Here is a 23,035-nt window from a genome sequence, read left to right as displayed (position 1 = left end):
AGCAGAGTTTTTTTGCCCTTGGGGTGAGTTGAGCCTTGCACCAGCACGTGTCCTGTAACATCAGGCGGGCCCTAAGTTCTGCACTTTGCACAAAGTTCCACTTGACCACCGACGCGTGGACAAGTGCATGCGGCCAGGGACGCTACATCTCAATCACGGCACACTGGCTGAATGTAGTTGAGGCTGGGACTGGGTCACAAATTGTGGCGGCCTGCCTTGTCTCCCCGCCCAATACTCCTGACAGGAGTGCTGAAACACCACCCTCCTCCTCCTCCGCCATTAAATCAACCCCAGCTACAATCTGGAAAAGCTGCAACACTGGGGAGACGTCAGCAGGCCATGCTGAAGCTCATCAGCTTGGGGGACAGACAGCACAGTGCCTCCGAGGTCAGGGATGCCATCCTGGATGAGATGGCAATGTTTTTTTGCCCCACTGCACCTGGTCCCAGGTGCAGGTTGGTGTATGTGATAATGGCCGGAAGCTGGTAGCAGATCTGGAGCTTGCCAGACTTAAACACGGTCCACACATGGCCTACGTTTTCAAATTATTGGTGCAACGTTTCTAACAACTTACCCCAATTTACACAAGCTACTGGTTAAAGTGCGGCACTTGTGCTCCCACTTTGGAAAGTCTACAGTACCTGATGCTAGCCTCAATACACTCCAGCAATGCCTACATCTGCCTGAAGCACCGGCTGTTGTGCAAGGTCACAGTCTAGGTACGAGGTACGAGGTAGCAGTCCTGCTGCAGGGTTGTTGCCCTTCTACGGCCCCCTCCACATCTCCTGGTGTGCTGGCCTGTCTCCTGGTAGCGCCTACAGCATGTCATGTTGCACCACAGACTGCCCAGAAGTTGGCAGATGCTTTAGTACAGGTCTGGGAGGAAATCCCTCAGGATACCATCCGCAACCACATCAGGAGCATGCCCAGGCATTGTAGGGAAGACATACAGGCACATGGAGGCCACACACACTACTGAACCTCATTTTGACATGTTTTAAGGACATTACGTCAAAGTTGGATCAACCTGTAGTGTTTTTTTCCACTTTAATTTTGGGGGTGACTCCAAAACCAGGCCTCCATTGGTTAGTAAATTTGATTTCCTTTGATGATTTTTGTGTTATTTTGTTGTCATCACATTCAACTTTGTATAGAACAAAGTATTCAATGAGAATATTTAATTCCTTCAGATCTAGGAGGTGTTATTTGAGTGTTCCCTTTATTTTTTGAGCAGTGTATAAGTTTTAAAAACTTTCATTTTTTTTTAATCTTTTACATTTAAGACCCCCCCCACTCCCAGGGTACTTGAACAATAGGGGGTCTGATTGCCCATACAATACACTACAATGCAATTGCATTGCAGTATATTGTGAAATTCATTCATTCATTTCTATTACACGCTGCCTTTATTTTGGACCTGTCCTCCTGCTATGTCCCACCCTACCCTGTCAGTAGGTATCAGAGATGAGCTAGCTGTTGGTTTCTAACATACAGTTCTTTGCAGGCAATTTTTGACAGCGCTTAAGAAGTTTTACTGAGCCAGAGTGAAATATTTTACATATTGAACATACTTTGTGCCGATACAGTGTAACAAGAATGGCCCTAAGAATAAATAACATTTTTTATTATTTCCTATACGCTTTCTATTAAGTCTTAGTTTAAACCAGTTTTGTGGCTGGATCCTCTCCACAGATGCTAGAGAAACCTGGGATTTGGAAATCTATATTAGAAAAATGGCCCTCTGACCCTTCTAAAGATACAAAATGAAATAAATGAGCAGCGCATTTTGGACCTATTTGGGTTTAACTTGCAATGACTTATTTTACATCCACTTTTCACTGGGAATGTCTATTATTCACGTATTAGAAAGTTGAGTAAGTCATCTGCCTGATTACTGAACGAACAAGACAGCACCGATGTATCTTCTCTTAACCTTTCTAGGATTTACATCACACTTCTGGATAAAACATAAGTGCAGATTTAGAAAACTAGATGACACCAGCTTAACCCTCTGTAAATCGCTAGCGTGACCTATCTTGATCTGAGCTGGCTAAATATTTTATTACCGTCTTATCAACTACTGTAGACAACCAGTAATGCATGAAGATCAATGTCAAAGCCTGCACCACACTCGAAGAAATCTGTTGCATTTTGATCAGGAGCGTTATATGAGTTGTTTAATAAGAAGCGTTGCCAGGGAAACACTTGTCAAAGGAGCAATGATACAGACTTTTTTATGAAGTGTATAGGCGTCCTTCTCTCTGTCACGGCAATGCCCTGATTTGGCTTGGTGGATTTTCCATACAGTATATCCCTCGCTTGAATGTCACTCTTGGCAGATACACATGTTCTGTAAATCTGACATCATTCACTGCACTGCTCAAATATTCATCTCTATCTTTAGGGATCCGAGGTTGAGTTAACAGTTATAAAGCTGGAAGAATCACGGTACATCAGCTGAAATGAACATGTTAAATATACCGTATATATAAAGGAATTGCCTTTATTCTCAGGAATGGAAGCTGAATTCATCAGAAGTCAGCCAGACAAAATAGACAAGTAATTATTTGTTATCGGCGGTGAAGAAATATCTGGTATGGGAATTGTTGGGTTATGATTTTTTCATTAAATACTAATCATATTAGAGAAAAGTAAACAACAGGATGAGCATTAGAAGCAAACAACACAAACCAAAGAAGTAATTAGATAATCCTTGTAAAGTTTATGAACAGACAGGTGACAATGGGGACATATCGATGCCAAAATATAGCTGTAATTTAAAAGCTATTTGCAGCCGGGCAAAGCTCTTGTATAACACAGGACACATTCTGATAGCTTTCTAGAAATTAGCAAGCAATTCTTTCCATTGTCTATTTTATTATATGGCATATTATTTTGACTCTGAGTCTAAGGAGTTAACATTTTTATCCCATAGCAAAATATGTTGTTTCATGGCTTTACCAATATATCAGTGCCAAAGTGATTTATGGGACTCATAACTGCCCACAGGACCTCTATGAGAGGCATAAAATACAAGGCTATTTATCGCTAAACAAATAGAGGCTCCAATAAAATCCATGAAATTTTAATATTCTCTCCATAAAAACTTGGCTCAAAGTTATCTCTACATACTTCATTAAAACTGCATTGTCGGCAATAGATGTGGAAGTCGGAAACCTGCACAGTAACCTTTTCTATGGCTCGCTAAAAGGTTAATTTTTGTTAACTCCATTATGTGATCCCTAAAATTCATTAGAGGTCTTTGCTCGAGTTTTGAGTAAATTCCTATACAACAAAACAGGTAATAAAATGTTATATGGCATTGCAAGCACCAAAAGGACCAAATGCCAACATATTAGTCTGGATATAAAGGAATAAAGTTTTGCACTTAGTCCATAGAAAATGCACTGGCAGAAATGTTGCCTATAGAATCCTGGCTTTACAAAAAATACTGTACGTAGCTTGTACTGTACATCTAATTCATAACCATATTTTAGCCTATAAACTGGTTTGAACTGTGTCATTTCCCTACCTTATCTAAAAACTAGCAAATACTATTCTACATCATTACAATGTCCCAATTTCTTCACTAAGCTCTACCAAAGTAATGTAAAGGACGGGCACCTAATAATAGCAGGTGCATGCAGCTAGGCGCGTCAAAATACCTATAAAATAGTCAAGTAGCAAATCAAAACAATCATAAAGTAATCATAAAAACACAAAAAATGTTGTTCACAATATAATAGACCATTGGTAGACCATGTACTATAGCTGCGGCAATATAATGGCCAGGTCTGGCAAAAATTGATCAATAAAGTTACATATAAAAATATAATAATCCATATAAAATAATACCCTAATACACACACAATATAAATCCCAGAGCATGAACATTCCCAATAGAAGGTATAATATCATAAGAGAAAAGTGAAGGCATATAAACAAGCAAATAAGACTGTATAAAGACATTTGTGAAAAAAATAAGCAGAGCAAAAAATTCAGAAAATACCACCATGAGGACAAGAGGGCAAGGAAACCCAGTAGTCTGCATTGAGGATGAACTCCACATATAACGCTACCCCCTACATATATACAATGCACCACTTTCTACAATTTCTGTTTCTTACCCAGGAGATAAAATTAGACCAGTCTCATGTACTTTATATCGAACAGCAGAAAGTAACAGTGGCAAGTAACATCTGTCTGAACTGCATTACCCAACTGTGACTATAGAAGTCTATTCAAGAGTCAAGAAGATTCCTGCGACCAAAAACCAGCTTACTTCTAGAATAAGAAACCTAACAATCTCAGCTTATGGCCAATGAAAGCTTCTTCGCTCATGAATAGACTAGACTTCTGTACGCATAGTAACATAGGACATCATAGAATCCCTACCACTATTGCCTGCTGCCATCAGATATAGCAGCATATACATGTGACTGATCTGCCTTAAAAGTTACCTACCGTAGTGGTTAGCTAAGTGGCCATTTTCAGATAAATGCTATGTGTCAAGAGGGCACAAGGGGCAAGGGATCGGTAAGGTGGGTATTGCTTTTTTTCCTCTTTTTCTTTAACCTATTCTGCTCTTTTGCTAAATATTTTAGACCAGTGAGGGTCCAGTAAGCATTAGAACCTCAGCAGGAGAACTGGTGAGTTGTGGAATGTTTTGGGTTTTTTTTGTAAGCCATAGTGCCCCTTGGCAAACATTTTATCCTGCATGAATGTTCACTTTAGACCAGAGCAAAACTGGCCGGGGCCCTACACTGCGAAAACTTCACAGTTGGGCAAAACCGCAGCATTTTACAGTACCAGCAAATTGGATGGGATCCTGGCTAATCTAATCCTATCAACACATTGCAGAAAAAAACTGCAGCAGAAATGCAGCAATTTAAAAAATGCTGCTCCCTACATGGGGCCTTAGCCTTATATTGAGGGATTTGTCCATCAACACGTCAAAATTATCCAAAAATTAGAGAATAAGTTCTAGATCTGTGGGGGTCTGACCACAAGATTATGGGATTGGTAATCCCTTGTACATGCATCCACTATGGCTCCATTTATTAATATGGCACTGTCTGCGATAGCCGACTATAGTTTTCTAGTAACTGAACACTGTATGGCTTCATGTGCACCAGATTACAAGGTATTACAGTCATTGGAACGTCAAATATAGCAACTAAAGAGAAAAAACACAGAGAAAATGGATTGCTATCCACAGTGATTGTTAAGCTGAGAAGGGAATTGATGCAGATGAGAGGAAAAATATCAGTTCTTTTTAACTTTGGAGATGTAAGAGGACATGAAAAGAGACAGCTGCAAGAACATCATCAAAGTTGGAATATGAATAAAAGGAACCAATATAAAGAAATAAAATAATTGGCCTTTTGCCTTTAATTCTGTTCCCAACATCTAATGTAAATCTACATTGCTTCATTCTGGATTTCGAGAACTTTGTAGAGCTTTCTGGTCATATGGTTTATGTCATTTAATGGCTTGCCAGGCTCCTTCAGTAAATGAAGAGCTGAAGTAAACAATGTCCCCCAAAGAGCTCTCATTGCATAAGTGTGAATTGTGTAATTTTCATTTCCTGTAAGCACACAGCAGCCGAAAATATCAGCCGCCTCATGAGGTTGACCACCTCGCGAATAACACTGTCTTAGTGATATACTGAAGGAAAGGTTACAGCTGAGATTAAAGCACGCCGAGGATAAGGAAATAAAAGGTCAGCCAGGAATATCTAAATTGGATAGCTGTAGAAATGCATAGAAATTAGAGGCATTACCAAAATGACTTGCAGTATAATAGTGACTTTAAAGTATTCCAATTATGATTGTACAGAGTCTGTGTTATTTTTATAATTAAGTTTGATATAGCTTTCAGAAATGGGTCAGCTAAAGTACAATGCACATTGTAAGCCATTTGTAAAATGATTCACAATTACATGCACATGCCCATTTATTCCCTCACTATCCCACTTCTGAAAGTTCAGCAAATACTTTAGAACTTATTTGTACAGAAAAGTCTTTGTAAAGTTCATGATCAGATTTTAAATTGGTGTCAGATCCTGGCGTAGCAGGTACCGGGGAAAGGATACAGATCTGCAGGTAGGCACATTAATGAGAAATGAATGAGAATGGAAGCTTGTATGGAAAGGTTAATCATAGGGGGGAGGCAGGTGAGCTTGGTCAAGTCGGCGGACTCTTTGGCAGGACGGTCAGCACCGTAACAGTTAAAGAGAATTGGTCACCTCTCCTGACATCTCTGTTAATAATGATATTCTCAATCATAATCATTCTGGATCATTTTTGTAAAGCTATGGGTGGTCTGGTTTCTCTGTTATTACTACTAAAAATGTATGAATAAATTGACAATCGAGTGATAGCAGTTGGATGGGTGTCGTACACCATCTGCCCCTGTCCAATCATTGTTGACTGGGCGGAGGACACACCGTTTGGCAAGGGGAACGGTAACATCTAGTTGTCACTTTATTCATAGATTAAACAAAGACTTACTGTATGAGAAAAATGTTCTATTTTATGGGGAATGCAAATATTTTGTAAAAATATGGCAGGATAGCAGATGGGTCTTTCTTAACACATTATCACTATTAATATATCACATTAACACTATCATTGTCATACTTTTACTAGAATTTTCACTCTTGGTATTTGGTGTAGTTCAAAACCACCTGTGAGGACTTCTTTTACAGACTGTCAGTATATATGGGATTAAAAGAATTCTGCTTTGTATTTACTTATATTTCTCATAATGTATCTTCAATGCATCAATACAGATAATAAAGCATGAAGTATTCCTGTACAGTATAATGACCATAGATTGAATGATGTCCATCTGAATTCACTGTATTAGTCTGTCCCATAGGAGAGTAAAGAAATACTGTATATTAATTCAGATGCAGATTTACTAAATGCAGAGGAAGAAACCCCATATGCAGTGTAATGTTTTCATTGACATTTACAGCTACTTGACATAAGCGTTCACATACCCCATCCAATGCCATAATAGTAGAAGTGCTTGCTCTCTTCGGACCCGAAAACTTTGATGACCATACTGTAGAGATGGAGTCCTTCCACAAGCATCCAGGCAAATGCACTTAGAAAGAAGAAATGCAGCAGGATGGCTATGATTTTACATGGTAACTGCAAAGAAATACAAAGGGAGAAAAACAAACATTAACCCATAGATAATAGTATTATTATTATTATTATTATTATTATTATTCTTTATTATCCAACACCATTTCTTCAGTTCTTCCATATGTACCAAGTGAGAGGAGGTCAAACTTTTGACATCTCTTAGAAGTGACAAATAATGTTGTCATATTCATGCAAACTAATCTCACAGGTATATGTGTGACATACGGTATAATTCTTGACTAATGTCACATAGAGCAGCTCCTTTACTCATCTTGGAAAATGGTCTCCTTGGGGTTTAACCAACATGGCAAAGTGTTCTATCTGCAGGAGTTATATTTTGTCACAAGGGGTTAAAATAATTCTCAATCGCTTTTGTACCAATTTTCATATGTGAAGGCGCATACAGTTTCTATGGTTACATTGGTAACATTCACAAGTGTCACTTCCTATATCCATGGACAAAGAGGGAAGACGCTGCTTACTGTAGATGTCAAATTACACAGCCATGTAACAATATCATCCAGGTCTGTCAATCTATACCAATTACACTTGCATACAGTACAAGGTTAACGTCTTCCTCTCCATTATACAGAAAGGGGGATGGAAGGAATATCAGCCCAGATATTCTGTATTCTTTTATCTACTTTTTCTTCCATCGTATACAAGGACAGCAGGTCTGTTCACAAAAAATGCTGGCAGGATATAGAGAAACTGAGAAATCATAGAAGAAATAAGCACAAAAAAATTACAATTGTTATCCCACACAAACTGAGCTACTTAGCAAGCACATAGCAGGCTGTAGCAAAAAAGCGCTGCAGGAAAAATTGTGGTGGAAATGTATTGCGGTTTTTCCTCTGCTGACTTTCTGCTTTTAGGGAAAGTGTCGGTGTTTCTGTAGGTATAATTGACATGCTGCGATTTCTTGAACCACAACAGTTTAGGAGATCATAGCATTTCTACTGCGCCTATATTTCTGCAATATGTGGATGGGTTTTGTTTTACAGTCCTTGCCGTGGTTTGGCTGTGGCGTTTATACAATGCTGACCCCATCCTAAAGGACACCTGTGACACACACTAAACAAAGAAGTTACACAGAACAACACAGAGAATTGGGCAACCTATGAGAAGGAAAGATGTGGTAGTCCTGTGGTAAACACTAAGTCTAAGGCCCCACTTCGCAAAACACAGCAAAAAATTGCTAAAAAAAACTACAGTGGACAACATCGTGTTAATTTCTGCACTGTTTTCCATTGTGTCTTTGCAAAGTTTTCCTCTGCAGATTTCTACCCTATTATACCTTTTTTTTATGTAGATTGTGAGCCCCACATAGAGCTCACAATGTACATTTTTTTCCCTATCATTATGTCTTTTTTGGAATATGGGATGGAAATCCATGCAAACATGGGGAGAACATACAAACTCCTTGCAGATGGTTTTATGCCCTTGGCAGGATTTGAACACCAGGACTCCAGCGCTGCAAGGCTGCAGTGCTAACCACTGAGCCACCGTGTGGCCCCTTACCCTATTATACCTTATAGGGAAAATGTCAGCATTTCCGTAGCTATAACTGACATGCTGCAATTTACAAAAAAAAAAAAAATTATCCATTTTTGTAAACACAACTTTTCTGCAACATGTAGATAGGATTAGCCAGTATCCCACCCACTTTGCAAGTACTGGTAAAAACATTGCGTTTTTGCAACGCCTGGCTTTAGCCTAAAAAAGACAATTTGTGGGCAGACATTTACAGGAGACCATCGCAAATTGGTCTGAGCACAACATTGCATCCATCCAGCGCTGACTTTCTTCTGCTCTGTCTGCCATTCTCCTCCTCTTCTTACAGGAGACCACCACAAAATGGCCGACAAAACAGCCAACTGCACATGTCCATCAGCCATTTTGTACAAAATGGCGACAGAACATGTACAGCTGGCTATTCCGTTGGCCATTTTGCAGTTGTCTCCTCTAAGAAAAGGAGGAGAATGGCAGAAAGAGCAGAAGAAATGTGGCGAAGCATGGATGACAACGCTGTGTTCAGAGTATAGGAGGAATGTCCCCTTTGCTTTCCGAGCACAAATAGGATAAAGAAGAAAAGAAGAGAAATTCAAAAACAGCAGCACAGACCTTCAAGATAAACATAAGAGATGAATTCCTACATGCTCTTAGTTTAAAATGTGTTTTTTAATGATAGAATCTAGAGATGAGCGAGTAGTATTCAATCGAGTAGGTATTCAATAGAATACTACGGTACTCAAAATACTTGTACTCGGTCGAATACCACGCGGTAAACGCAGTAAAAATTTGATTCCCCTCCCACCTCCCCTGGCACTTTTTTTTACACCAATAACTATGCAGGGAAGGTGGGACAGGTAGCTTTTTTTTTTAACCGGACACAAAGTCCTGCATGTCCAACTTTGTGTCCGGTTAAAAAAAATTGGTTTCACCGTGGAGAGTACAAAATGCTCACTGGCGCCAACGGCCAAACACATTCCAAACCCATTCAAATGAATGGGTTTGAAAAATGACTGCAGGTTTCCGTCTCCTGTCCGGTTTTGGGCAGGAAACGTAAACCTGCATAACGGAGACCGGGGCACAGATGTGAACAAGCCCTTAGCTACATTACAAAACATGGTATTAGAACCTAAATGGTAAGGGACAAAGATTGTTGTGGTGAATGACAACATCACATTTCTTATCACATTAACACAACCCAGTTTTTCTAGATGGCACACATTTTTTATTTTCTAATGGTGTTTCTCCTAATAAATATACAAATTGGTACAGATTCACTTTTATCTCTGTGTCTTTTCTATATTTGCTGTTTATTGAAGTTTTCCAGATTCAAGGCAGCCCTGATATCTTCAGAAGCAAATTGCTGGGGTGTGGAAAGTAAGAAATATGTGCTGGAAGGTTTTTATACATCAGTGATGACAAAAGAAACTCATTTATATAAGCCGACTACAGGATTAGATTAGTATTTGCACTTGTTTGGGGTTCAGTTACTACAAATATTTTCCTTGCTTTGATGGTTTTGCAGCTTTGGTTTATGTGATAATCTTTTTGTACAGTGACATGTATATAGAATGTGATTTAGATTTTCTAGCGTCTACTAATATATCACGCTCATTTGGGATGGTTTAACTTTTGTATTTGAAGAAGATAAAAAATGGCATTTGAAAGTGTCAACAAAATAAGCATGAGAAGAGCTAAGGGCACGACTACTAAGCCTGCGTCTCTTTGATCAGGTTTTACTTTAAGGGAGCTGTAGAAATAGGCTTGAAATAATGGCTCAGCAGGGCATGTTCCTGTATGAATCCTAGAATTGAGCACTCACCAGGCTGATCTTGGATTTTGAGATCCTTTTCGTTCCTTTTCATGGGTAGTAAATGTTTATTTCTTTGAAAGATTTACATTCAATTATAAATACTTAGGGAGCGTTCACACTACTGATGCTGTCCTCCTCGGGGTTTCCATCCTAAACCCTGGGGAAACTAGACAGGGGACGGCTTGCCGGTGGTCAGCTTTAAAACCCATTCATTTGAATGGGTTTTTAAAGGTGAGCATTGACATCCATATGCGGCCTCTCCACCCAGAAACAAGTTTATTTTTACAAAGTGCTGCATGTACGACTGATTTTGTGTCTGTGCAAAAAAAATGGTTTCCAGGCAAAGAGGCTGCATAGGGACCCCGACGGTCACCTTTAAAAATCTATTCAAATGAATGGGTTTTAAAGCTGACCGTCGGCAAGTCGTCCCCTGTGCAGTTTCCCCAGGGTTTAGGATGGAAATCCCAAGGCAGACAGCGGCGGTAATGTGAACGCCCCCTTAGAAAGTTAGAATATCTGACCAAATGAAGTTTTCAATATACATGAGCTTTACTCTATGTGAAAATACTTTAGCTGGCCAGCACCGGTGCTGTGCTGTGAATTTGATGGACTTATTTGGCCAATAATGTGACATTTTAGGATCTGCTATTGTTAAGCGTGGCCTACCTAAGGAAGATATTGAAGCAGTTGGTTTGCAAATTACTTAGAGTAAAGATTATTCTTTATGACGTTTAACAAATTCCCAAGTTAATAAATAAAATGGGAAATGTTGGGGAAGTAGAGTTTCCCTTTAATCACTTCAGAGGTATAAAGCAGTTATAATGATGGAAATTTAGTGAATCCAGCTCATTCTATACTTTCACTAGAAATAGCAATAGTGAAAAAGTCATCATTAACATGAACTGTCAGTATTAGTGTGAAATAAGGTTTTCTATAAAATATTAAATATACACCTCCATCATCCCAGAAAAGTATGACAGCGTACGAATAACAATATAGAATGACTGAATAATATTAAGAAATTACCATACTTGGTACAAGGCGAGCAATATATAGAAATGCATTGCAAGGGGCAAGATCATTCTACAGTAGGTCACATCTTGGAGATTTCTCTATTTTCTCTTCCTGCTGATCTTGTTATTGATGCTCTGTATAGCTGATATTATCTTATATATTGTATTTTCTTTACAAATCATTTGCTCTTTCCATAGAAAGAGCAGTTAAACTTCAGGTTTATTCATTATAGATATATATAGAAATATTGTGTCTATTGGTATGGGGACGTGGGGTGAGCTTGGTCATCGGTGTTAGTTGGTGATAGTTCCTGCAGCCGCATGTACTTTGGTCTGACTCTCTAAATACATATGTCACTCTCTCTCTCTACCCAAGAAGGCCTGAGATGTAAAAGTCCTCGAATTCTAAGATATGCCACTAAAACCTCTCTGTACTTGTTTCAGAAGTTGTAGGCATTGTATTTCTACCTATCTAAGGGCTGCAGCACAGATGTATAACTTATTAGGCACTATTCACACACAGCCCCTCTGGAAACTAGAAGAAGACTCCATGCCACCTGCCATTTTCCAATACTGAACTGGCTGGACTATACCATCACTCTGAAACTCTATACAATAAATCAAACAATATACACAGAGCACTTTTATGTAACAAATACAACTGGGATGCTGCAATTGCAAATGAGCTGTATGTAGGGGTTCGTGTGGAGGGGGGGGGGGGGTTAGGCCTACTTCAGCTAGCCATGCTGTGACCAATCTCAGTCACACCCATTTTAGGTAGGATTGACATGAGTCTGTTGCCAGTGAGGGACATTTTAATAACACCATAGAAGTGACTAGTCAGGAGTCGCCTCAATTAAATAGAATTTCTTGCCAAAGGTGAATGAGCCAAAGTGTGGGTCCACTGACTTTCCCCCGATAGTAGATGTTGGGGAAAAAAAGAACTGGCTATGTTGGATTTCAACTTTCCCAATTCTTTGTTTTCAAGATGAAAAAGGTGTTAATAGAGATGTGTACCAGTCATTGCAAAGAGACTACACCATGGCCACCTACCTGGAGAGAATACACCACCCCAAACACAGACAGACCCTGAGCTGGTACAGACTGAGCGCCCACAACCTAGAGATGGAGATGGGGCGACACAGGCAGACGTACAAGCCATGGGAGAACAGACTGTGCCAGCACTGTGACCAGAGGGCCCTAGAAGACAAGACCCACTTCCTGCTACACTGCACCAAATACTCAGCTGTGAGGGCCATCTACTACCAAAGACTCTCTGCCCACATCCCAGACTTCATATCTGCAGACAAGAAGAGGAAACTCTACATCCTACTGGGAGAAGAAGAGGCCACTGTGGAGATCGCTGCCCAATACGTGTCCAGCTGTCACCAAACAAGAGAAAGATGAGACTCCACGAACTGTTATACCCCAGACCACCCCCCCCCCCATATAGCGGCCACCAGCTAAGAGGAAGATGAGACTCCATGGACTATTATACCCCAAATCACCCCCCCCCCCCATACTCTCCCCCTCGACTCCAACTCCCCCCCCACACACACACACTTTACTAGTTTTGTCAATGCCAAATATCTATTTGGACGTGCCAATAAAACCTATTTGATTTGATTTGATTGAGATGTCTGGCTGTCATATATTCCCTTCTACCCATTGAAAACACAAGCACACTTGAGAGGGACAAGTTTGAATGTATACGGGGGGGGGGGGGAGTCCGGATTAATGCCAAGCTTTCAGCCAACAGTTATTAAAGGTCACTTTTTCCGTTATTATTTCTGCCAACTACTATTCTGCTATCTTCTGGGTTGCTTTTTCATTTTTTGGCTTAGATTTCATTTTATATACAACTGGGAGCCAAAGCAGTTCTCCAATACCCTAACTTAAGTGAGAAACCAGTGTTCACACTTCTTACTTTCTAAAACTCTTGATATAGCATTAAAGGGGTTGTCCCATCACAAGGATCCTATCTATACTGCTTGTTAATGTGGATTTAAGACATTTCCTAAATACACTGCTTCAGCAAAACTGCTTTGTTTTTCCACTATCTTAATTTATTCAATTCATTGTTGACACAGCCCTTGACTTATCTGCTCAAAAGTCAAGTGACTGCTCTCAGGGGGAGGGAGGAGGGGCTAAGTGCACGGGAGCGAGCCTGTGCTTCTAGCTATTCCTGTGTCTGCACCACATGTGACCTAGCTTGGGGGGGTGGTATATACAGTATATATATATATATATATATATATATATATATATATATATATATATACATATATACCACCCCCCATACAGCGGTCAGCAACTAACGGGAAGATGAGACCCCATGGACTGTTATACTTTATATACATAACGTCTGAGATTTATATTTGGGAAGTATGTGAACTCTGGGGGACTGGTCTCACCATTCAAAGCGCTGTATGTCCAATACCTAGCTGCATCGGGAGCACGCACGCAGGGCCAGCGACATAGAAGTGACGTCATCTCGCTGCTGGCTTTGCATATGTAACCTCGCCCACCAATGACGCAAGAAACCAGGAAGAAAGAAGAATTTACAGCAGCAAAGACTGGTGAGTATGCAATGTGGGAATACCCCTTTAAAACATGATAGTTAACTATTATCTTGTGACCAACCCCAAAAGATTGCTAGAGAAAGCCAACCATGTGTTCCTGTGAAGATCCAAGCAACAAAGAAACCCCAAGATAGATATTTGCAACTTATAAGTAACTGGTCCCTGTTACATCATATCCGGCTCATTTCTATAAAAAAGACTTTCTAAGCATGTGAGGGAGACCTTCCATGTCAGATCCATATTGGACCCTTATTTTCTGCACATTCTGTATCCCAAGTCTGGGCGTTGTGACTAATGGCTATGTGACAGAATTGTGAAGCGGTCAGTCTTCAGGAGATTATTAACTCCTTGTTGCATGTGCCATTAACCCCTTTAATGCCATGTAAAACAATTCCAGGGCCATACAACTCATGGTGTGAACGTTACAGAAAATATCTCCATGATTTATCACTAGCGGTGCCTATACTATATACAGTATATCATAGGTAGACCCTGTGGAAAATAATGCCAGCTTTGAGATGCAGCACCAAGAGTTTTTTTTTTTTTTTTTTTTATTCTATATGTATCACAGTTAAAAAAAAAAAACTACAAGGTAATATAAAGGTAATGTGGATAGAACAGGTACTCAGAATGTGCCAATGACACATAGAAAATAACTGTGAAATATACCTTTATGGAAATATGTTTTTTCCATCTTTACCAGAAAGTAAAATTTTAATATGCCCAACCTTCACAGCTCCAAAATATTGTCTGATTTCCATATTATTATTGCAGTGCATAAGGGCTCATGTACAGTGACATATTACAATTTTATAAATGAGTCATCTATTTAATACCAACTGCCTACAATAAAGCTGAATCCTGACTTTTGAGATAAAGAAATTGTTTCCCAACCCAAATGTTCGAAAGACGTTCCTGATCTCAGGATCTGATCTGGTTCCTTGCACTGCCTTACTATACTTGGTGGCCCAATGGCTAGTAGTATCACTGTTGACTTGACGTGCTGGGCCAATGATCTACATGGAGTTTGTGTTTGCTCCCTGTATTATTCTTGGTTTCCAATGGGATAGTCTGATTTCATCCCACACTCTACAAAACGTAGGCTAAGCTGGAGTTAAATTTTGTGTTGCAATAGGGACAGGGACCAATGTAAGTATCAACAATCTGGATGTTATGGAATATGTTGGTGCCACTGTATATAAATGAATACATAAACTTGGAAGATATTCAGCAGCTTAGGAAGACTCCCTTCCTGCCTGGCGTTATTTCTGGTATATCTCACTTCTGACTAGCCTGGTGGCTGGTGTGATTTTCATACTTGCAATGATGCTCTACATATTATATTTCTTTGCGTAAAGGGTTGTAATTAGAGATGAGTGAGTAGTGTTCGATCGAGTAGGTGTTCGATCAAATACTACGGTATTCGAGATACTTGTACTCGATCGAACACTACTAGCTCTTCAACGTTTAAGGTTCGATGCAGAACCAGCGTTGATTGGCAGAATGCTATACATTCTGCCAATCAACGCTGGTTCTTCTCTTACCTTTAGAAGTCTTCTCCGTGCAGCGTCCCCGCGGCGTCTTCCAGCTGGAATTAACTCTGCCTAGGTATCCGGCCTAGGCAGAGCCGACTGTGCATGCGCGGGCATGCCCTCGCATGCGCAGTCGGCTCTGCTCAGACGTCGGGCCGGGCAGATGCCTAGGCAGAGTGAATTCCAGCCGGGAGACGCCGTGGGGGCGCTGCGCCAGGAGAAGACTTCAAGGGGAATCCAGCCCGACCGTCACTCGTGGACTTGTAAGTATAATTTTATCGAATTTTGCATACCCCTGAAACGAGCATTTCCCCCCATAGACTATAATGGGGTTCAAAATCCGTTCGAACAGCCAAACAGTGTGCGGCTGTTCGAATCGGATTTCGAACCTCGGACATTTTAGTGTTCGCTCATCTCTAGTTGTAATGCTTTATGAGGTCTTTGTTGCTATTTGGCCAATACTATTTATATTAGGGGTCCCTGGATTGGCCTATCAATGTACCTTTACAGCAGCATTCGACATATATTTATTTGGTGGTATTATGGGCAAGTTTATTTATTAGATGCGAGTGAGATATATCTTCACCTATTTAACCTTTTATTGTTTATAACTATTTAGGCTTGGTGTTATTTTTGGTATAATTTATTCCATTCCAGCTACCACCATCAATATGGCTTTGTATCCCGGTACCCTTCTATCGTATCAATGCTGTATTTCCCTATTTTAAATCGGTGTGATATATTTTACTGGCATTTTTACTTTTTTATTTGGTTTAGATTTTTCATCTTTAGTTTGATATTATATTTTATTATCTTCTACTTTTCCTATTCGTGTATAAACTCACAGCCACCTAATAGAAGTAAATGACTTAGTAACAGCCATGACAGGTTACACTGTCCTTTCCTTAGACCGCTCACAGTCTGTATTACATATCATACGTTATTAATGACATTCAATAAACTAATTTGCATTTAGAAAGTAGGTGTAGTATTAAGTCTAAAATGATTTGGCAGGACAGACGCAGAGATGGATCTTTTCTACAGATTTTCAACAGCAATTTCTCCTATTTCCTTGACGTCAAAACTGGAAAAATTTCACTGTTCTTGATATAGATATCCTGCTGCCATCGATACAAAGCTGCTTTCTTTTATTCAGATGGCTCCCACATTATCACATTGATATTATCAATACATGAGAGCAGGCAGTTGTATGAATTACATGGAGCGGAGGTTGTTATGGCTGAACACTAAACCTGCCTTGTAAACATAGGATACATATTTGTGCAGTGTATTCTGACTACTCCATTGTATTCTAATCCTTTGGCTGGTGAAGTTCAGAATAATAACTCTCTATTATAATAGTAATGAAGAGCAGATGATGGCATAATATATTAAATAAAGAGTAACCTTTCCATAATTTCCGTAAGTGATTTCTTCAATGCAGCTTAACCCACTCTTGTCCAGCATCTTTATCATTGCCTTGAAAAGCCTTTGACTTTTACACAGTGTCCAAATAGATAATACATAAAGCAATTTGTCAGGCTCTTAGCTTACAGTTTTCAGGATATTACAAAGTATTTTCCCTCATTGCTTTTAAAATGCTGTCATAACATGTCTATTCAATCTTTGTAAATCCTATATCTCACAAATTCTTAGTGTTTCTGGTTGTCTCACTGATTGCAGGATTAAGCAACTCTTCTAAATTGTAGAAAAAGGAAAAAATATGGATAATTGCTATCTTCAGTAACAGAACGCACCCCTAAATAGCTGATCTGTGCAGGAGCCAGCTGTCAGCACCCAGCCAATCAGATATTTATGGCCTATCCTATCTGGAATCCTCCTCAAATTCATTTCCAAATTCAAAGCTGTGTGCATATGTTGATGCTGCGGATTTTCACAGCATAGAGGAAATTTTACAAGAAATCTGCAGCTTTTCCTGTATGTACCATTTGGGGCATTGTTTGTTGCAGCTTTCTAGCAGCTGCACAATGGCCTCGAGCTTTCAATCCATCTCCTATGTGTCCTCACCCAAAATTTTCAATCTAGTTTTATGTGCCCTCATCCTAAATGTTCAGTCCAGTCCTATGTGCCCTCACCCTAAATGTTCAATGCAGTCCTATATGCCCTCACCCTAAATGTTCAATGCAGTCCTATGTGCCCTCATCCTAAATGTTCAATCCAGTTCTATGTGCCCTCACCCTAAATGTTCAATCCAGTCCTATGTGCCCTCACCCTAAATGTTTAATCTAGTCCTATGTGCCCTCACCCTAAATGTTCAATCCAGTCCTATGTGCCCTCACCCTAAATGTTCAATGCAGTCCTATATGCCCTCATCCTAAATGTTCAATCCAGTTCTATGTGCCCTCACCCTAAATGTTCAATCCAGTCCTATGTGCCCTCACCCTAAATGTTTAATCTAGTCCTATGTGCCCTCACCCTAAATGTTCAATCCAGTCCTATGTGCCCTCACCCTAAATGTTCAATGCAGTCCTATATGCCCTCACCCTAAATGTTCAATCCAGTCCTATGTGCCCTCACCTTAAATGTTCAATGCAGTCCTATATGCCCTCACCCTAAATGTTCAATCCAGTCCTATATGCCCTCACCCTAAATGTTCAGTCCAGTCCTATATGCCCTCACCCTAAATGTTCAATCCAGTCCTATATGCCCTCACCCTAAATGTTCAGTCCAGTCCTATATGCCCTCACGCTAAATGTTCAATGCAGTCCTATATGCCCTCACCCTAAATGTTCAATGCAGTCCTATATGCCCTCATCCTAAATGTTCAGTCCAGTCCTATATGCCCTCACGCTAAATGTTCAATGCAGTCCTATATGCCCTCACCCTAAATGTTCAATCCAGTCCTATGTGGCCTCACCCTAAACATTGCTACGAAACAGTGCTGGGATATAAATTTCCATGACTCATTCTGGTTGTTTACTGCAGATGTGTAATAGGCACATTCACACATCAGATTTGTATATTGCAAAGCTGACATGTATTTTACTTCAAGATCACAGCAGAAACTATCCGAACTTCAGCCCCATTCAATAGGGTTATGTTTATTTGGCTTATTTGTTACCTTGTCACTGTGGAATTTGTTGGAATATATAGTATTTTACTTATGCTCATGGATTTTGTCCGTAGTATGTGTACAGATTTGTGAAAACCCTATTCACTTGGTATGCAAGTTGTAACTAATTTTGGCACAGCTCTCAACATGGTATCGACACTGAAATCCACGTCAAATCTTCAGAGCATTGCTTACATATTGAGACTTTTCGGCACTTATACTTTTCCAGCGTTCTGTTACATTATGTTACCAAATGAGAAATCTAAAGTGAAAATGAGGTCCTTCTACTTATATTACATCATTTCCTTTGGCCGTGAGGTTATGATAGGTGTTGTTGCCTTGTAGTATTTGCAGTAAAATAAAATGGAGTCTAGTTTATGAGAGTAGCAGATATATGAGACTACAAGTATTGTGTGGACATTTTCACCTAAATACAATATTATCTCATCTTCATCTCGCCATACTGTATAACATATGCTGTGCAATATATTTTGAAACTACTTCTACGTGAAAACGTCTGAAGCAGAAGGATTGTCCACAACTGTAGCTAAAAAGGAGTTTTGCCTTTTATGAAATCTCATTCAATTTGGTTTTCTGGCTCGTGGCAGTATTTTATAACTATAGTATGTTGTATAGGTAATGGTTATGCCCATTTCATCATGATTTTCTGCTGTATTCCTCATTAATAGTATCAAGGAAAAAACACATTGTATACACAATTTATAAATACAGGGTTTTTTGCATTTTTTTTTTTAATTGTACCAAAATGTATATTGATAGAGTATCCTATGAACACTTTCTAGAACTATCCCGTTAATTTAAAAAAAAAAGTATCGCCAAAACATGAACAAAAACTTGGAGTATAGTGTAGTATTTAAACGCACGTACGGCTTAGAAATCCCCATATAGTATAAACAGATCATGTGTATTAGTGAGGTAATGTAATCTGACATATAGTCATGTATAATCGCGGAGATGTTAGATGTCCTTCTGTAGCTCACTAGGCTGTCAAAAGTTATATAAATGATTCTGAAAATATCTTGTTTTTGGACCAGACTGAATCACATATCTCTTACAAACCATAACAGCCGTGTGGGAGTAAGTAAGGCTTTAGGGACAGCTGAATAGTCTACTTGGTAAATCGAGCTTATAGCCTCCTAGGTTTGGCAGACAGAGAACATTACGACATACAAAATGTTGGCCATAGCGCGCCGAGGGGTTTATTGAATCTCGTTGGATCCTCAATACTTAGTTATGCTACATTTGGCCAGATGACTACGAATACAATTGGTTTGTGCAACAAACATTTATTTTGGCTTGTCAGACGTAACTTCCAAGTGTGTATTTTCTTAACTTATTTGCCAGGGATATGCTTTGAAGAAAGAAGCAAAAAAAAACTTTGAGCTGTACAAAGAAAAATTACATTTTTGTAGAATTCGGCTTTTCTGCTTCTGTTGTTTTAAATGTCAAGTCTTCAAGTCTGCCGCTCCATGCTGCTTTGACATTATGGATAGGATTAAATAAACTTTAATTACAAAGACTTCAAGACAATATGAGATTTGATGTAAACCCTGTCACAAAGAAACCTGAAACAAAGCAGATGAATTGAAGGACCCTTAGACTAAGTATATAGTGGACTATGTTAACCCTATTTCATTTATTGACTTTCTATTCTCTTCAGATTCTGGTGGGAAAGTAAAGATACGTTCAATAATCCCTGCCACAAAACACTCATGTGCAAATATATCTATTGCAATTAGGGTTGAGCTGATCTTGAGATTTCAGGATCGATTTTCAAATCTGATGTCCTATCATTTTCCAGCTGATCCTGATTATGAAATTTGCTTGATCGCCGATTGGGATCTGATCTTTCCCTATCCCAATCACTTAACCCTATAAATGATATATACATAGAGTTAAGCCGATCTTGAGATAACCTCTGACCTCGATCCCACCGGAAAAGATCGGGATCGGAATTCAGAAATCATGAAATTTACTCGATCGCCGATTTGAATCTGATCTTTTCCGATCCTGATCGCTCAACCCAAATGTAATGCAATGTATGTATTCTGTACATTTGATATGTTAGCATTTCGGTGTAGCAGTCTGTTCATGGTATTAGGGAGTCTTTGTATATACATCACTCACAATATGGGATGCTAACTATCCTGTATGTGTCTGTGTGTGACCACCCAGGGTTTTTTTTTGTGAGGGAGCATTATCCTGCTGAAAAATGGCAGGTGGAAGCTCTGCCATGAGAGGTAAGACATGGGGCAAAGAAAAGACAAGGCAAGTCTATCCAGTTTGTGATGTTATTTTCTTAGTGCCTTTGGTTTACATCAGCCACCATAAATTAAACTCTAATAAATCATGTGACGTCATTGCCTTAATCACAACAATTATATGAAAACAGACTGTCAGATACCATAGGATGGTAACGAGGACCTTTCATGTCCTCTGACCTCCACAGTGTTATTTACTGCTATTTATGCACTGAATTCAGCGTACAGTCAGCTTTGCCAGTATGCATCCTACACCTTTGGGGTTATTACTATGAATCATACATTCCACAGTGATAATGGATTATAGTACAATGGTAGCTACTGTATCTATAGATTGTAATAATTCTTGTTCCTTATGGAAAAAAGATGCATCTTAAGCTGGCTATGCACATTAGATAGCTGTGTGTTCATCTCACTTGAGATGCAAATATTCCTATATGGGAGAGGAAAGATGTTTGGTAGTAATCCCTCAGAACAGAAGGACTAAATACAAGTCCTGTCAGCTGTCGGGAGAGTCAGGAGGGTCCCATATATAGTAAATTGTCAGTGGGTCCTGCCTCCAGGATTGGTCGATATGCTGCACATCTAATGTGTATGGCTAGCTTTAAAAAAGGCAGCACAACACTATACAAACGTGTAAGCTATATAAGATAATAAATTATGAATCCCAACATGTCCATATTAAATCTTTAGCTAATAACGTTCTATGTTTTCACTCACCGTTCCAGGCACAAAGCGGAAGCTAATGAGGAGCAGGATCTGGGCAACCAATATTGCGAATGAGAGGTTAGCGTGGATATGATAGCGTTGATTTCGGATTGTGCTCACTGAGCTATGAAACAAAATACAAACAAGGAATACTTGAGTCAGTACTAAAGATACAGCACACAAGGCATATATAGTACATGAAGATTCTGGACTTCTAAAAAGTAAAACAATCATCCAAATACAATTGTGAAATCTAGATGAATAGTGCTTTTAGATCACATCTTTAGCTATTATCTTAATTGTGCAATATTGTTCAGTCTTTATCTGTTCCCTTCCTGGACTGAAAGCTCTGTACAGCTTATTGAAACAGTAAAATGACTTAGTAAATCTCAAAAAAGGAAAGATAGAAAACAAGAATTGTGTAGCTGTAACGAAGTTTGTTTGTTTTTTTTCTTCTTACAGAGATTCAGCTAGTAGACATAGCATAGCTAACCTGAATTCTGAGCAGATAGTGCTGCATACAAATGGCTCTCTAGTTTGGCTGGTAAGCGATGTTTCCAGGCTCCTTAGACTATGGCCCTACATTGCAGAAATGCAGATTTTTTTTGTTGCAGATTTTGCTGCAGTTTTCTGAGCCAAAGTCAAGAATGGTATAGTAACAGCCTGAATTTTGCATGTTATTGTAGATTTGTTGCAAATCTTCCGCACCACTGCTTTTTGCCCAGACTGAATGTTCAGCCATTTCTGGATTATTGTATACATCTCTGCGACATAGTTGTGGCCCTGAGACCAGCCCCAGAAGGGTTAATGACCAGTGGAATTCTTGCTGCATTAGACAACATTCTCCTACAGCTCTGAAGAGGTTAATTTCAGCCTGACAAAAGAACCTGTGGTGGTTAAAACCAAAAGGTCCTAGAAACTGCAGTTGAACCAAAAGTATCTCCCAGCCGCTGACAAAAGAAGCAAATCAGGAGCCACTTGCTCTTGTGGGATGAACCCAAGACCAGAACAGCCAAGAGAAGCCTCCTGAGTGATGCCATCTTAGAAATGTATATATCTATAATCATTCTAAAGACAGCTAAGGACTCCCACCAGCCAGTATCAAGATAAGCCTGTAAAATTATTGAGATTCTCTGAGAGACTAACATGTTACATCGACTACCTGTAAAGGGTGTTAATCCGGATTCAGAGACCAGACTGTGGGAAAACAACCCTGAATTAATGGCATTGGTGGAGTAGATTGCTGCTGTTGCCCAAGCTGTTTCCGTGACTTGGGGCTCAAGTCCCCACTGAGCCGACTGATATACCACCAAAAAGCTGAAGATTGAGGAGGAGAAGGCCTACTCCCATCACCAGTCTGGAT

General features: G+C 39.6%; 1 protein-coding gene across 1 annotated transcript in view; it reads right to left on the bottom strand.

Annotated features, from left to right (window-relative positions):
- The window catches only part of ADGRD1 (adhesion G protein-coupled receptor D1), a 550,408-nt gene that overhangs the window by 112,726 nt on the left and 414,647 nt on the right, over positions 1–23,035 (bottom strand). The window contains exons 17-18 of the mRNA XM_075274895.1: positions 21,685–21,796; positions 7,007–7,160 (exon numbers count right to left, since the gene is read on the bottom strand). Of these exons, the coding sequence (XP_075130996.1) occupies positions 7,007–7,160; positions 21,685–21,796 (266 nt within the window). The remainder of the gene's footprint in view (positions 1–7,006; positions 7,161–21,684; positions 21,797–23,035) is intronic.

The sequence above is a fragment of the Leptodactylus fuscus genome, chromosome 1 (genome assembly GCF_031893055.1).
Source record: "Leptodactylus fuscus isolate aLepFus1 chromosome 1, aLepFus1.hap2, whole genome shotgun sequence".
Taxonomy (NCBI): Eukaryota; Metazoa; Chordata; class Amphibia; order Anura; family Leptodactylidae; genus Leptodactylus; species Leptodactylus fuscus.
This window is presented reverse-complemented; position numbering and strand designations above follow the sequence as displayed.